The sequence below is a fragment of the Desmodus rotundus genome, chromosome 4, assembly GCF_022682495.2.
Source record: "Desmodus rotundus isolate HL8 chromosome 4, HLdesRot8A.1, whole genome shotgun sequence".
Lineage (NCBI taxonomy): Eukaryota > Metazoa > Chordata > Mammalia > Chiroptera > Phyllostomidae > Desmodus > Desmodus rotundus.
Window position 1 is genome coordinate 78850088 of NC_071390.1, and position 15312 is coordinate 78865399.

The following is a 15312-nucleotide window of genomic DNA, read 5'->3' on the forward strand; positions in this document are numbered from 1 at the left end:
GCAGAGGGGGCAGGGAAAAGAGAAACAAACAGGATAAGACTTTGATTGTGATGGAATCTTCATGTTGAGGGAGGAAATTGTGTTTGTGCCTGATGATCTCTTTTTGTCAAGATCAACTCTTTTGGTGTCAGGGAGATTGAAAGGACAAATAAAGATAAGAGGTGTAAAAAACAGGGTGGAGGAAAACAAGGCTTCCAAATGTAGGGATCTGTAGGCTTAAGCTTTCTTAAAAGAATAATTATATACCATCGAGGTTATCAAAATTGCTTTATTTCAACTGTAGAAATATAAATACCATATACATATATGTGTGTGTGTGTGTGTGTGTGTGTGTGTATAATATAAGGGTATTCAAGCATACCCAAACTTTAAGTTCCAGCTTTAGCTCCCCATAAATGTAATTAAATTTAATTGAGACAATATTTATTCATGGTTGGTGTAAATATAAAGAGGATTATATCTCTAAAAATTAGAACAGGAGAAAATAATATATGTGGTCACTGATAAAAGCACAGAACTGTAGTGGTCAGTACCATGGACTTCCCAACTCCCACTCTATCCCAAAAGGTTACTAGTAGACAATTACAGGAATTTCAGTGATGTTGGCAGTGACTGGGGAGAACGGCCATGTGATCCATTTCTGACTAATAAGACAGGAGGAGACACAAGGTTTGCTGGGAGAACCTCTGTGAAAGAGTTCTTCGAGTCTGTGAAGGAGACACAGAAAAATTGTTCATCTTTTTCCTCTGGGTGCTGCCAGGTCTCAACAGATTGATGGAAGAGCTACAGCCATCATGCCACCAGCTTGAGAATGAAGCCAGTACTAAAGGAGGCAGAGCAAGATGGAGCGAGCCTGGTTCCTCACTGAGCTACAAAGCCCATCCTGTTTGAAATTCTTGTTATTTGGGATTATAAATGTCCTTATTCTTAAGCCATTAGAATCAAGGTTTGCTGTTACTTGCAGCCAAAAGCTCCCCAACCAAAACAATAACTAAAGGTAGAACAAGAGTAAACATTAACAGGTGGTTATAACTCATTGAACTAAATTTTCTCCTTCCGGTAAATCAATTTCCCTTATAGTTATTTTTTAAAATTTCATTTGAATCTTACATAATCCCATCCCTCTGTCAAAATGATTGTCACTAATCATTTTTTATATGATCACATCTATCATCTGTCCTCTCATGTAGTAATACTAACAAAGACAAACAGAACAAAGAGAAGAGAAGCAGCAACTGAATCTCACTTTCTGTTAAGGTGCAAAGAGATTTTGTCTCTCTTTTATAGACAATTTGAAGGTTATGGTAGTAAACTTTTTCTGATGGGTACCCATGGAGCCAGCTTATGCGGGAATGAATCTGACAATCTTCTAATAACTGTTTCTTTGAGAATAAAAAAAACTAAGCACTTTCTTAAAACTAATAATATATCCTCACTTACTTGCCTCCTGGCTGTATTAGAAACATTCATATACATTTTTAATAACCTTATATAAAAATATTACATGCAAAATACAATCACAGTGTTTGGCACAAGGTCTTATTACCAGCAGTGGTTTACTCAGAACAAAATACTGTTAGAAGTCTAGCCTGAAGGTGTCTCTGTCTCTAAAGCTCCCACTAGTTGATTCGTAATGTGTTTGCTTGCCTTTCTATAGTTCGAGTTTTGCCTTCCTCTTCTCAATACACTTGAAAAATTCAGTCTCAGGGCTACTGCATAGCTTTCATTTTCAGAGGCAAGCAGCAACTCTGGCATTTCTTATTACAAAAAACCCATATGAGAAAGCTGGCAAGCTTAGTGGACTTCCTGGGCTGAGAGGTTTTTCTGTCAAAGCTGGCAGGGTATGATCATCCACCATCTTCAGAGTTTTATCATTGAGTTGGACGTATCTGCAAAGTAGAAAAATACATCTAAGTTAGCCAAGTTGTGTGTGTTCTGCCTGCTCTACAAAAGTCATGAATGAGATCATTTCAAGACCAAAAAAATTTTTTTTGTGATAGCCTATGGTATATAACTTGTATTTCAACACTCTTGCCAGCTAGGTATTTGAACTAGATGATCTCTAAGCTACACTGATAGAATTGACTAGTTATGACAGTGAGCATATGGCCTACGAAGCCTGAAATAGTTACTGTTTGGCCCTTTACAGAAAATGGGACACACATAGTCTATACTAAGCAATATGATGGAAGTACAAAAATGATAAACGTGACACGACTTCTGAATCTGTGGAAATTTTATTTAATGGAAAGTAATTGAAAACATTTTATACAGAGCAAATACATATACTGAATGGAATGTAAATTTCAAAAATTTACATTAAAATGACAGTCAATAAAATTTCCCACTGGTAACTATGCCCATAACCCTCTAACTCCCCTCTCCTCGGGAGGTATGCATTCATTTTCTTATGTTGTGGAGATATTTCGGTAGAATGTATACTGGTGGGTAAAACAAAATGGTTTTGTTTGGATAAACCACAGATTCCAAAAAAATTTATGTTTTTTTTGCATTTCACTGTAGTATTCCAATTCGAACTGACTCAAAGACTGGAAAAATTGTTAAGAACAAGTATTATTTCTTATGCATATTTATTGTTATTTAAATCAAATGAATACATGTTTGCAGCAACAAATCCAATATAAAGAAGAGGGGATGAAGAAAGCTTTACTCTGCTTTAAATTCCACTAATAATTACTTCCATAATTCTAAGTGATGCTCATATCTCTATTATCTTTTTCTCAAATGGTTTTTACCACATGCAAAAGGTAGCACTTTTTATTGTTGAAAATTTAGGAGATTAGTTAATGTAAGAGTTATATTTATGTCAGATATGTAATACATGTAATATATGTAGAACACTTAAAGGGATGTGTTGCATATAGTAAGCACTGTAGAAGTATTATCATCATTATTCAGAAATAAATACAACAAAAGTAACCTGTTAAATCACCCCAGCTACTTTTAGTATTTTGATGGATATTCCTTCATCTCTTTTCTATGCATGTATAACACATATTTCCATTTAAACAAAATGAGTATACTGTACACAGTCTCTTAAAACTTGATTCTTCCAAAGAGGACATACAGATGGCCAATAGACATATGAAAAGATATTCAACGTCACTAATCATCAGACATGTGCAAATGAAAGCTACAATGAGGTATCACCTCACACCTGTCAAACTGGCTATCATCAATAAATCAACAAACAACAAGTGAGGGTGAGGATGTGGAGAAAAAGGAACCCTAGTGCACTGTTGGTGGGAATGCAGATTAGTGCAATCACTCTGGAAAACAATATGAAGGATCCTCAATAAATTAAAAATGGAACTGTGTTATGGACTGGTGATTCTACTTTCCATTTCTGGGTATATATCCAAAGAAACCCAAAACACTAATTCAAAAGAATATATGCACTCCTATGTTCATTGCAGTGGTATTTACAATAGCCAAGACATGGAAGCAACCCAAGTACTCATTAACAGATGAGTAGAGAAAAAAGTAGTCGTACATATATATAATGGGATATTACTTGGCTGTAAAAAAGAATGAAATTTTACCATTTGCGACAGCATGGAGAGACTTAGAGGGTATTATGCTAAGTGAAATGAGTCAGACGGAGAAAGACAAATACCATATGATTTCAATTATATGTAGAACCTAAAAAACAAAATAAGTGAACAAACAAAATAGAAACAGACTCATAGATACAGAGAAGAGACTGATGGTTGCCAGAGAGAAGGAATGTTGAAGGACTGGCTGGAAAAGGGAAGGAATTTAGAAGCACAAATTGGTAGGTACAAAATAGTCCTGAAGAGGTAAAGTACAGCATAGGGAATATAGTCAATAATATTGTAATAACTATGTGTGGTGACACATGGGTATGAGAAATATTGGGGGGAACACTTTGTAAAGTGTATGATTGTCTAACTTAGTACACCTAACTAGATTTAGGTGTACTATACTGTACATCTAAAACTAATACAAAATAATATTGAATATAAACTATAATTGAAAAAATAAAACCAAGAAATAATTTTTTAAAATTAAAAAAAACCCTGATTCTTTCCCCCTGAACACATCTTAGTGTTTGTTCACACCATTAAGTGTTCATCCACTACACTACATCATTTTATAGGCTGCACAGGATTCCACTGTGTGAGAATGCTAATTGTCTAATGTTAGATATTTGGTGGTTTCCAATTTAGGATTATTATAAAGATTTCATTTTTAAAGATCTTTCATGCTTCATCTTCACTATTAGTCAGCAGAACTTGTTCCGTTTAACCTTGGTTTGAGGCCCAGCTCTGAGGTCTGTACTGTCTGTACTTTAAGACATAGCTATAAGATGCCTATGATTGTGCTGGAGGCTAAGGAGCCCGCACTGTGGTTGTACTTGGTCTATGAGCACCAGGGTTTGTTTTCATGCCTGTATCACATCAGTTTTTCAATGGGCTACAGGACAAAATGCCATGACCATCATCAGGAAACCACAAACAAAAAAAGATTTTCAAAACATCTATATGTGGCAGTAGTAAGAGCTTTTCTGCATGACAATGAGGACCACTTACAAGGATACACCAAAATGTTTCAGAAAGACTTGAATCAGGCTACTGAGCTTAAAGATAATTCTGATCATTGTAAATTAATACTGCTCTGAGTGAGGCTGATGAAACATGGGCAAAATACTCATCCCATCAGGCTAAATTGTCTAATCAACTATAAACATGATAAGGTCTGTCCAGAAAGTATTCAGCCACATTATATGAAAAATAGACACATTTATTGAAGAAGACACAAGACACATTGTCATATGGACAATGACACCCCGGTTCCCTTCAAAGTAGGCAGCTTGGGACCTCACATAGTTCTCCCAACTGCAGCAAAATGTTCCTTCTGCTCTGGCAGCAGAAGCCATGGAACAAATTCTGACACGACACATTTCATACCAAGATCCTGTGTCAAAATCTCAGACACAGTAGCTTTTGGAATCCCCAGATCAGCTTTTAGTTCTTGCACTGTGAGTTGCCAACTTTGTTGATTGCAGCTCATACACGTTCAGCATTCTCAGGTGTTGTGCTTGTTGTAGGTCTTCCAGAACGTGGATCACTTTGAATAGATTCTTGACCATCTTTGAAGTGTTTGTGTGACACTTTTATTTGCACTGCACTCATTGCATTGTTCCCAAAAGCCTTCTGAATCATCAGGATAGTTTCTGCAGAGGAATGTTCAGGCTTAACACAAATTTTGATGCAGATTTGTTACTCTACTTGCTCAGTTATTTTGAGTGCAATAGCCATAGTACACACATGATCGATCAGTCAATGGCACCTACCGCCCCCACTGACTACTAATACAATGAAGTCATCATTGTTCATGCATGCACACTCTAGTCCACTCTCCTTGGCTGCCAGGTTACATTGATGTCATGCAAAACATTCTGGTTATATTAACAATGGCTGGACTTTTCCTAGAGACTATTAGTGTAAGCTTAAAGCATGTTGGTGATTTCCACCTCGGGCTGGACAATGTGGATAGAGTTTTATTTAAGAGGAGCAACTTGTTTCATATTTTGAGGTCAGTAACATGATGATGAAGAAATATAAGATGCATTTGTAAAGTTTCAGGTGAAATAGGGCCGGAAGACAAACCAATTGTCCTTCAAATATTTGAGAGTTATTCTGGAGGAAATGAGGTAGTTGGCATTGCGCCAGACTAAGGGTAGCCAACTCAAATGCCTTCAGGGGCCAAGAAAGTTATATTTGCTAGTGTAGTAGGGCAGGCATAAGGCAACAGGATCACATCTAATAGGAAGAACAAGCCCAGAGTTGCCAGAGTATCCATTTTTTTTTAATTTGCAGTTTTATTTTTTAAGTATTTTTTATTGATTATGCTATTACAGTTTTCCCAATTTTCTTCCCTTTATCCCCCCTCTGTCTGGCAGCTCTCACACCTCCAGCATTCCCCCCTCCCTTAGTTCATGTCCATGGGTTGTACATATAAGTTCTTTGAGTTCTCTGTTTCCTATACCATTTTTTAATCTCTCCCCGTCTATTTTATGTCTACTAATTACGTTTCTTCTTCCCTGTACCTTCCCCCCCATTTCTCCCTTCCCCCTCCCCACTGAAATTCCTCCATGTGATCTCCATTTCCCTGATTCTGTTCCTGTTCTAGTTGTTTGCTTAGTTTTGTCTTCATTGTTTTTCTTTTCTTTTAGGTTCATTTGTTGATAGTTTTGAGTTTGTTGTCATTTTATTGTTCATATTTTTTATCTTCTTTTTCTTAGATAGGTCCCTTTAACATTTCATATAATAAGGGCTTGGTGATGATAAACTCTTTTAACTTGACGTTCTTTGGGAAGCACTTTATCTGCCCTTCCATTCTAATTGAAAGCTTTGCTGGATAGAGTAATCTTGGATGTAAGTCCTTGCCTTTCATTCTTCAAATACTTCTCTCCAGCCCCTTCTTGCCTGCAAGGTTTCTTTCAAGAAATCAGCTGATAGTCTTATGGGCACTTCTTTGTAGGTAACTGTGTCCTTTTCTCTTGCTGCTTTTAGGATTCTCTCTTTATCTATGATCTTGGGTAACTTAATGATGATGTGCCTTGGTGTGTTCCTCTTTGGGTCCAAATTCTTTGGGACTCTCTGGGCTTCCTAGAAGTCTATTTCCTTCACCAGACTGGGGAAGTTTTCCTTCATTATTTGTTCAAATAAGTTTTCAATTTCTTGCTTTTGTTCTTCTCCTTCTGGCACCCCTATGATTCAGATGTTGGAATGTTTCACATTGTCCCAGAGGTTCCTTAGCCTCTCTTCACTTTTTTGAATTCTTGCTTCTTCATTCTGTTCCCACTGGATGTTTATTTTTACCTTTTTTCCCAAATCATTGCTTTGAGTCCTGGTTTCCTTCCTGTCACTGTTGGTTCCCTGAATATTTTGCTTTATTTCATTTTGGGTATCTTTCATTCGTTTTTTTATTTTTCGACCAAGCTCAATCAGATCTCTGAGCATTTTGATTACCAGGGCTTTAAATTCTCCATCAGATAGATTGGTTATCTACTCATTGCTTAGCTCCCTTTCTGAAGTTTTGCTGTTCTTCCATTTGGGCCCTATTTCTTTGTCTCGGCACACCTGTTGAGTTGTAAGGGGTGGGGAGTGCCTTAGGTATTCACCAGGACAGGGCAACCTTCTTTGCTGCACTGGGAGGCTGCCTGTGGAGGAGGGGCTACGGAGGGAACAGTTCGGCTTGCCTGCTCATCTCTAGCCCACTTCCCAACGAACTCTCATGTGAGACTGGGAGCTTCTCTCACTTTGGCAACCCCACCACAGTCCACAGGCAATTCTGAGTCTCAGTTTTGCCATCAGCCAGCCCTGCCCACATGGTCCGCTGCCTCGCCGTGGGTTCTTACTGGTCTGGTTGTTCTGGTTGATTTTTTCTTTGATTGCTTGGTTGTCAGAGTTCCATGCAGTTTGATTTTCTGGCACTTGTGGTTGTTTATCGATGTTAGATTGGTTGTTATCCTCTTTTTGGTTGTGCAAGGAAGCAAAGGGTTTCTATCTACACCTCCATCTTGGTCAGAACTCCCATTTTTAAAGATTTTTTGCTAGCTATCAATCGTTAAATGTTGACAACTAATTTCAAATAAAAAATAACACAGAGTTCATGCCATCCTCCCCTTCTGAGAAAAGAGGGAAAATAAAATCCTCTAAACCCCCTTGTCCACAGGCATGAGGTATAGGTTCTAACCTCTGCCCTAGAAAACAGAGCTAAGAGCATCAGAAAAAAGACACAGAGCGGCTCCCTTTATCCCTTCTTGCAAGAACAGTCACCGGGAAAGGCTGTGAGCTTGATCAGAGGAGGAATCAGAGATGAATGATCGTAGATACCCATCTAAAGTTGGACTAAAATTATCTTAAGACACTTCCAACTCTACTGCTCTTATTGAATTACTTTACAAAAGCCTTTCCCTTATCAGCATCAGACACAAATATGCTAAAAATACCCACTTCAAAAAGAGTCAGAACCCAGAGAAAATTATCTGTTACCCAAATATGCATTATTTTCAATAGGAAAAGAAAACCCTTTAAACAGTAGAAAAATGGGTAAGTAAGCCATGGTGTTTCATAAAACATGCAACCCATTAAAAATGTCTACAGGGTAGTGAACACACAATACAATATACAGATGATGTATTATAGAATTGTAGATCTGAAACCTATATAATTTCATTAACCAATGCCACCCCAAAAATTTCAATTTAAAGAACTTAAAATGTCTACAAAGGCTATGCATGGAAAGACACAGGAAAACTTGTGGGTTCCTCCTCTCTTTTCCCCATTAGAGGTTGTACTATAACAGTTACAATAACAGAAAGCCTAGGGAAAAAATAAAGGAATGATCAGTGTTAATAATGTTGGCTATGGGGGATAGGAATTGGAGAAACATGTTTACTGTCCTTCTTGAGGTTATGATGCTAATTGTCACTGAAAACATCACTCATATAGCATTTGTAAAGATGGGAGGAGATGATGAAAATGTTGTAAACCCTTAATTTTTTATGCTTCAATCTGAGAATAGCCATCATGAAAAGAGGTCCTTTCAATACACATTGGACAGAAATCTGACAATGTTTGTTGCCTAACTCTTCAAAGCTCAGAGTCATTTATTAAATATGGTCTTTTATAAGACATATTCAATAACTGGCTTTTAAAACCAAAATGTGTTTGAACCAACTTCAAATAATCCATCTAAAAGGTACATTTCTGGCTATTTTTTTTCTTACTCTAACTAATTAAAAAAACTACTTTAATGCAATTAGAGAATCACACCTGCTCACATAATATTACAGTTTACACCAACCCCCATGCCCTTAATAACAATTTTATACAGGTATGTTTTACTTTTGCAACTGTGTTACCAGGAATTATGTCTTCTTTTAAAAAGATTTTATTTATTATTTTTTATAGAGAGGGGAAGGGAGGGAAAAAGAGGGAGAGAAACATCAATGTGTGGTTGCCTCTCATTTGCCCCCTACTGGGGATCTGGTCCACAACCCAGGCATGTGCCTTGACTGGAAATTGAACCAACAACCCTTTGGTTCTCAGGCTGGCACTCAATCCACTGAGCTATACCAGCCAGGGCGGAATTATGTGTTTTTAGAGAAAATAATCTAAATGCATTTATATAAAATTATTTTAAAATGCAAACTACTCCCTAGGATGACTGCTTGCTTTTGTTCATATCCTTCTGCTTTTTGACCCTCAGAGTGAGTTATATCTGTACTAATAGGTAATGTGTGTGTGTGTGTGTGTGTGTGTGTATATATATATATATACATATATATATATATATATACTTACCGAATATTAAGAGTTAATACTTGATATAGTTGACTATTTTTTTTCTCCCTATCAACACTCTATTCTGATAAACACTGATAAATTTGGTGAAAGTTTAAAATGAACAAGGAAAATAACTCACTTGGAAAATAATCCGTCAGGTCCTGAAGGTTTTACAAGGTATCTGTCCACTTCTTTGTCAAATAAATAATGTGGTAAGTGGAAGTGCTCAGTGACATTACGAAGATTTAAAGCATACAGAGTCAAATCTCCTTCTTTATACCTTGGGCTAAAAGCAAATAGATTAACTCAATAAAAATATTTATCTCACTTAAGCAATTAAAAACTAGATTACAAATATAATTATGGATACTAAGTATTTATAATGATGATGGGCCCTCTTTTTACCTTCCTTTTATGATGATGTAGGACCACTAATGTGGTCCTACTTGAAAACATGATTATAAATATTGCTCTTCACAGCACCGTTTTCTGGTCCAGAGCACTCTGAAATCTTTGCTGTTTTGCCAGGCTGAGTTGCTAGAAGCCAGTCAGCTTATTCATTTTCAAACATAGGAAGGTTAAATGGTAAAAGTTGAATTTTTGTGGGTTCATGTGCACTCGAATTATAAACCATATAAACAGGGGCTCTTTCTAGCCTTATGAAAAGAGTGAAGCAAACAAGAAAATTAAATCTATTGTCACTTTTTGGAATTTATCTATCCTAACTACTCCCTGACTTCTTCCCAGTTCTCACTACCCATTGACTCCACTTACCAGAAACCAGAAGTGTTGGGTGGTTATTAGGCTAGAACTGGTATTTTCATTATCATTCTATCAGGAAGAACAGATTTAAACTAAGAAGAAGAAAAAAATCTCTGAGATTTGGGAGCATTTTTTGCTATTAAGTCCCAAATACTGAACTACAAAAATCTCTGTGATCTCTTATTCTCAGAAACTGGGTTGCAACTTGAAAACAAGATTGTTGTTGTTATTGTTCTTTAATCCTTCTTCTTTATTAAATTGATCAGATATGATGCAAGGGGATAAGTATATTCATATAATTATTTTTTCATATGAATTTATATTTACATTCACTCATAGTCATTCAATGAAGTAATTTTCACACATAAATATGTTATACTAGTCTTTATTTAAATTTAGGGTATATATCCATTATGGATTATGACAATAAAAGTCACTGCAAAACTCAAATGCTAATATTTAAACTATTTTTTTTTTAGTTAGACTCTGACACCAATCATTATGAATAGGAAAAAAATAAAGAACAATGACACAGCTTAGGCCCTCTGGATAGACAGAGGATGGCAGGGCACCACAGCAGGAAGCTATGTGCCTGTTAATTAAAACTTGTTGGTTCATAAAGAATGTGCTGCTTACTTACTGGTTGGTGTTTGTGCAATGAAGGTATACTCGAAGTTTGCTTCTGGCTCGACCTTTCACACTCGCCATTAATACATTGGTGCCCACCAGTTTCTTGAATAGAAGAGAGAGCCAATAATCCTAGTTATGGTGGTTGGGGAGGAGAGGGATGAAAATAGATGTTTACTTAGTTCTTTATTTAACAAAAACCACTGCCAAGCAAGTAATTCTACTACAAAGAGTGCACCTGTTATTCTGGAGGTATTTAAATAGGATTCACCTTTTGGTTTGTGTTACCCATGAATCTGAGGGCAACATTTTGCCTGCTGCTTTTTATCACGAAAGGACTATATTTCCACAATTCAGGGGGCCATGCCTGCTAGGAGATATAGCTCAAGACTGTAATTCATGACTCAGACACAGTTTAAATAGTCTGTTGTCTATCATCTAAGAATTGAAAGCAAACCTCAAAGCAGAACTTTTAGACACACACAACATAAAGACAAGTTTTTAAAATAAAATTTGTGTTTAAGAGTTTAAAATACTTTCTTTAAAACATTATAACCCCTTAATAAAGTAATGGATTAGGCAACTATCATCACTAGATATCAAAAAAAAAAAAGACAACCAGATGTTATGTGTCTGTTGATGGAAGCACACAACATTGCCTATGAAGAATTCTTGCAAAACGAAACAAAACAAATCTGAGTAAGCTCAAGCCTCTAGTTTTAATTACCAGTTTACAGGAAATTTAGAGAAATATGCTAAATGAATAAAGTTAGCAAAATCCAGAATGTGGGAAACGCTATAAAACAAATTACCTGCTTTCTTTGATTAATAAATTGTAAGGGACCAAAAATAGATAGGGAAAGAGAGCTTAAATATTAATAGACTTAAGAGATATATCAACCAAATGCTATATGTGAACCTTCTGGATTTGAATATACTATTAAAATATTTGCAAAGACAAGAAAAATGTGAAACATTATCTCAATATTTGATGATACTGAGGAATTACTGTTAATATTTTAAAGTATAATAATGATATTGTTATGTTTTTACAAAGGAGAGACAAACTGAAATATTTATGGATAAAGTGATATAGCTGAGATTTGCTTGAAAGTAATACAGTAGGTGGGATATGAGGATTGGGTAGAATTGTAGATGAAACAAGATTGGGGATTCATATATTTTCTCTCACTTTGAATTTTTCCATAATAAGAAGTTTTAAAAAAACCACTCCCTATATACCTCAATTCTTCCTTCTTGAGCTAAAGGAAAGTAGAGTCAACAGGGCAGCTTTTGTTTCTATGATTAAATTCAAGTTCACATCTTCTTTTGAGACAAGAGTGGAATTAATGGGATGTTTCACAGGAGACATAACTTTAGAGTAGTTCAGTTATGGGAAGAGCAGAACACTCACAGGCCTGGGAAGCAGGAGTCTTTAGAATAACATGGGACAACTGTGTGACCTTGAGCAAGTCACGTAACTACATCTCAACTAGAAAATTCTCATCCAAAAAATGGATCTAAGATACCTGCCTTGCTACCTTCTGGCATTGGTATGCAAATTAAATAAGAAAACACACATGTCGAATGGGTTTAAGGTCAATTCCCTTGGATCATCTTCATAGTAACACAGTGCATTTATTCTTGCAAGTTTTGCTAGCTGCTTCTGCACCTTGAGGAAGAAATACATTTAATGCATATAAAAGGGTTCTGAAGCCAAAGGTTTATGTTTGGGCACTGAGAAGATGTAGATAACATAATAAATAACTGGCACTATTTACAAAGAGTGCCAAGATAAGCTGGCTAATTTCTAGGTGTTGTACTCAAAGTGAATTTTGTGGAAACTATTTACCTTTCTTGTTCAAGGTCCATTTAAGAAAGGGCCTGGAAGCAACCTAAGTGCCCATCTGTAAATGAATGGATCGAAAAATGATGGTACATTTACACAATAGAATACTACGCAGCAGAAAGAAAGAAGGACCTCCTACCCTTTGCAACAGCATGGATGGATCTGGAGAGCATTATGCTAAATGAAATGAGCCAGGTGGTGAAAGACAAATACCACGTGATCTTACCTTTAATTGGAACCTAATCAACAAAACAAACAAGCAAGCAAAATATAAACAGAGACTTTGAATTAAAGAACACACTGTTGGTAACAGGAGGGGTGGGAAGAGGGATAATGGGGAAAATAGGGGAAGGATCATCAAGGAACATGTATAAAGGACACATGGATAAAGCCAAATGGGGTAGGATTGAGGGTGGGAGGAGGGGATGGGTGGGTGGAGGAGTGGAGGGTGGAAAATGGAGATGACTGTACTTGAAAAACAATTAAACAAAGAAAACAGAAAGGGCCAGTTGTAGATTCTGATACTTGTTTGATGAAATTATCATGTTTGGTTTAACCCTATAGATGGCTCATAATATCCTTGGGAAAGATAGATTTGATTTTATGCAAGGGCATTTTCTGAAGAATTTTCTAAAAGTTATGACCAGTCTTCTTCATGAGCTTGGACCACTATAGATTAAAAGCAATTTTGGGGGGAAATCTAGCTACAAACCATAGAAGCTTAGCTTATATTTTGGCATGTAGTTTTTGCAAACCTTCTTAGCATTCCTTTTCTTTAGGAACTATTCCTACAAAACAGATATTCTCAAATGTCATTTTATTTTATTTTAGTTTTTGCTTTCATGAGGGAAGTGGTGTTATACTTCTTAATTAATGTCAACTTTAACATTTAGATTTTCAAATGTCACTTTAGACAATAAAAATCAAGGTCATTCTTCTAGTGACATATATATTTCAGGTGGCTTTTTAAAAAATTGTTCTACAAATCAGTTATTTCATTTTATTGTCTTTTAGATTTATTTCTTTTTATTTACTTATTTATTTAGTTTTAATTGTTATTCAGTTACAATTGTCTGCATTTTCTCCCCATCCCTCCACCCCTCCCCAGCCAGTCCCACCTCCCTCCCCCACCTCTACCCTCCCCCTTGGCTTTTTAGGTGAAGAGCCTATATTACCTAATTTAGCGCTAGATGCTGTTGGAGGTCTGGTAGAAATTAGACCTTTTTTAAAATTTATAAATATCTTGAAGATTATCAACAAAATAGCCAATTCTTAGGGTGAGATTTTTGAACAAATGCATGGTACTACTGGCTTATCTTAAATAAATTATGATTTTATGACAAAAGTTTCAAAACTTTGGACATTGTAAACAATTTTAACTTTGATTTACTTTGTAAAACATTTTTTGATCCAATTTGATATCTTGTAAAACGAGAGTCATAAATTTTCAAGTGAATCCCCCTTTTTAAAAGATTTTATTTATTTATTTTTAGAGAGAGAAGAATAGAGGGAGAAAGATCTGTTGGTTGCCTCTCCCATGTCCCCAACTGAGAACGTGGCCTGCAACCCAGGCAGGTGCCCTGACCAGGAATCGAACCAGCAACCTTTCAGTTCGCAGGCTGGTACTCAGTCCACTGAGCCACACCAGCCAGGGATCAAATGACCCCTTTTTAAGAAATCCCATGCCATGTCCAAAATGGCCCACATTAAAAACATTATTCCTGGGTCTCAATTTCTTCTCCTGAGACACAAAAATGTTAGAATGGATTATCTCTAAAGTTTCCACCTATTCACCTTTCCAAGGTTTGGTTACTTACTGAGAGCACTGCATTTATTGAGAGGATTGACAATCACTGGAAGTTAATACAAGGGGTCTTCAGTATACTCTAATCACAGAAATAGGAGAATAGTGGCCACTTACAGGTAAAGGTTCGAAGTTTTCATCTACTAAGTGGTAGTTTCCAGCTCCAAAAAACACTTGCCTCATCACCACTTCTATGCCCAGTCTGGCTGACAGGCCCAATTTATCCAGCCACCTGCAGCGGAGTGAGACACAGCTTTCTTCAGGTTTGAAAACAAAATAACTTATTTCTAACTATAGACCATTCTAATTTATTCATCAGTGAGGAATTGACAGGAAACCAGAAAACTGGTATTCATTATAAATGTTATTCAAATGAAATGGAGACTAGCCTTCCCTTCACATGCTCTCATAACAAATCCTAGAAGACTATTACTATGCCACTGAAGTGGCATTACTATCCCCTTCAGGTTAAGGCAACATCTACAAAGCAGAGTGGACAAATTCCCACCCCTACAGACAATCATTCCTTGTCCTTGGGTGTACCCCCAGTTACCACGTGAGGTCTAAGGAATACAGGGTTGCTTATAGTCAATAGTAGTAAAATGTGAAATAAATAGAATCACACTTAAACTTTTATGGACACCTCCTGCCCTTCATCCTTAGTTAATGTCAAAATAAACTCCTCCACTCTTTTCTCTACTCATCATGCCCCCACGAGCATAAACAATTTACACTTTGTTCTGGGCTTACAAGAATGTAAGTAGGAGAGGAAAGAGGCTAAGTCGCAATGTGAGAGCATAGAACTATACATTAAGAGTGGTAAAAGGATTATGAAATACAAGTTAACCAGTTGTTCTTTTTCAAAAAATTAAAATGAAAAATTTAGTTTCATTTCAGTAATTATAAAGCATCTTAAGGGCAAGACAATC

The 15312-nt window shown here is 36.4% G+C and overlaps 1 protein-coding gene across 3 annotated transcripts in view; it reads right to left on the reverse strand.

The window, feature by feature from the left end:
* Positions 1 to 250: 250 nt before the first annotated feature.
* The window catches only part of HPSE (heparanase), a 49387-nt gene continuing 34325 nt past the window's right edge, over positions 251 to 15312 (reverse strand). For 2 of the 3 annotated variants that reach the window (XM_024574859.4, XM_045183764.3), the window contains 4 exons: positions 14501 to 14615; positions 10744 to 10862; positions 9481 to 9627; positions 251 to 1889 (listed from right to left, as the gene is read on the reverse strand). In XM_024574859.4, coding sequence (XP_024430627.1) covers positions 1730 to 1889; positions 9481 to 9627; positions 10744 to 10862; positions 14501 to 14615 — 541 coding nt within the window. In that variant the 3' untranslated portion in view covers positions 251 to 1729. Of the gene's footprint in view, positions 1890 to 5084; positions 5219 to 9480; positions 9628 to 10743; positions 10863 to 14500; positions 14616 to 15312 lie in introns of those variants that run through there. The other variant, XM_053923243.2, reaches the window with a different exon arrangement.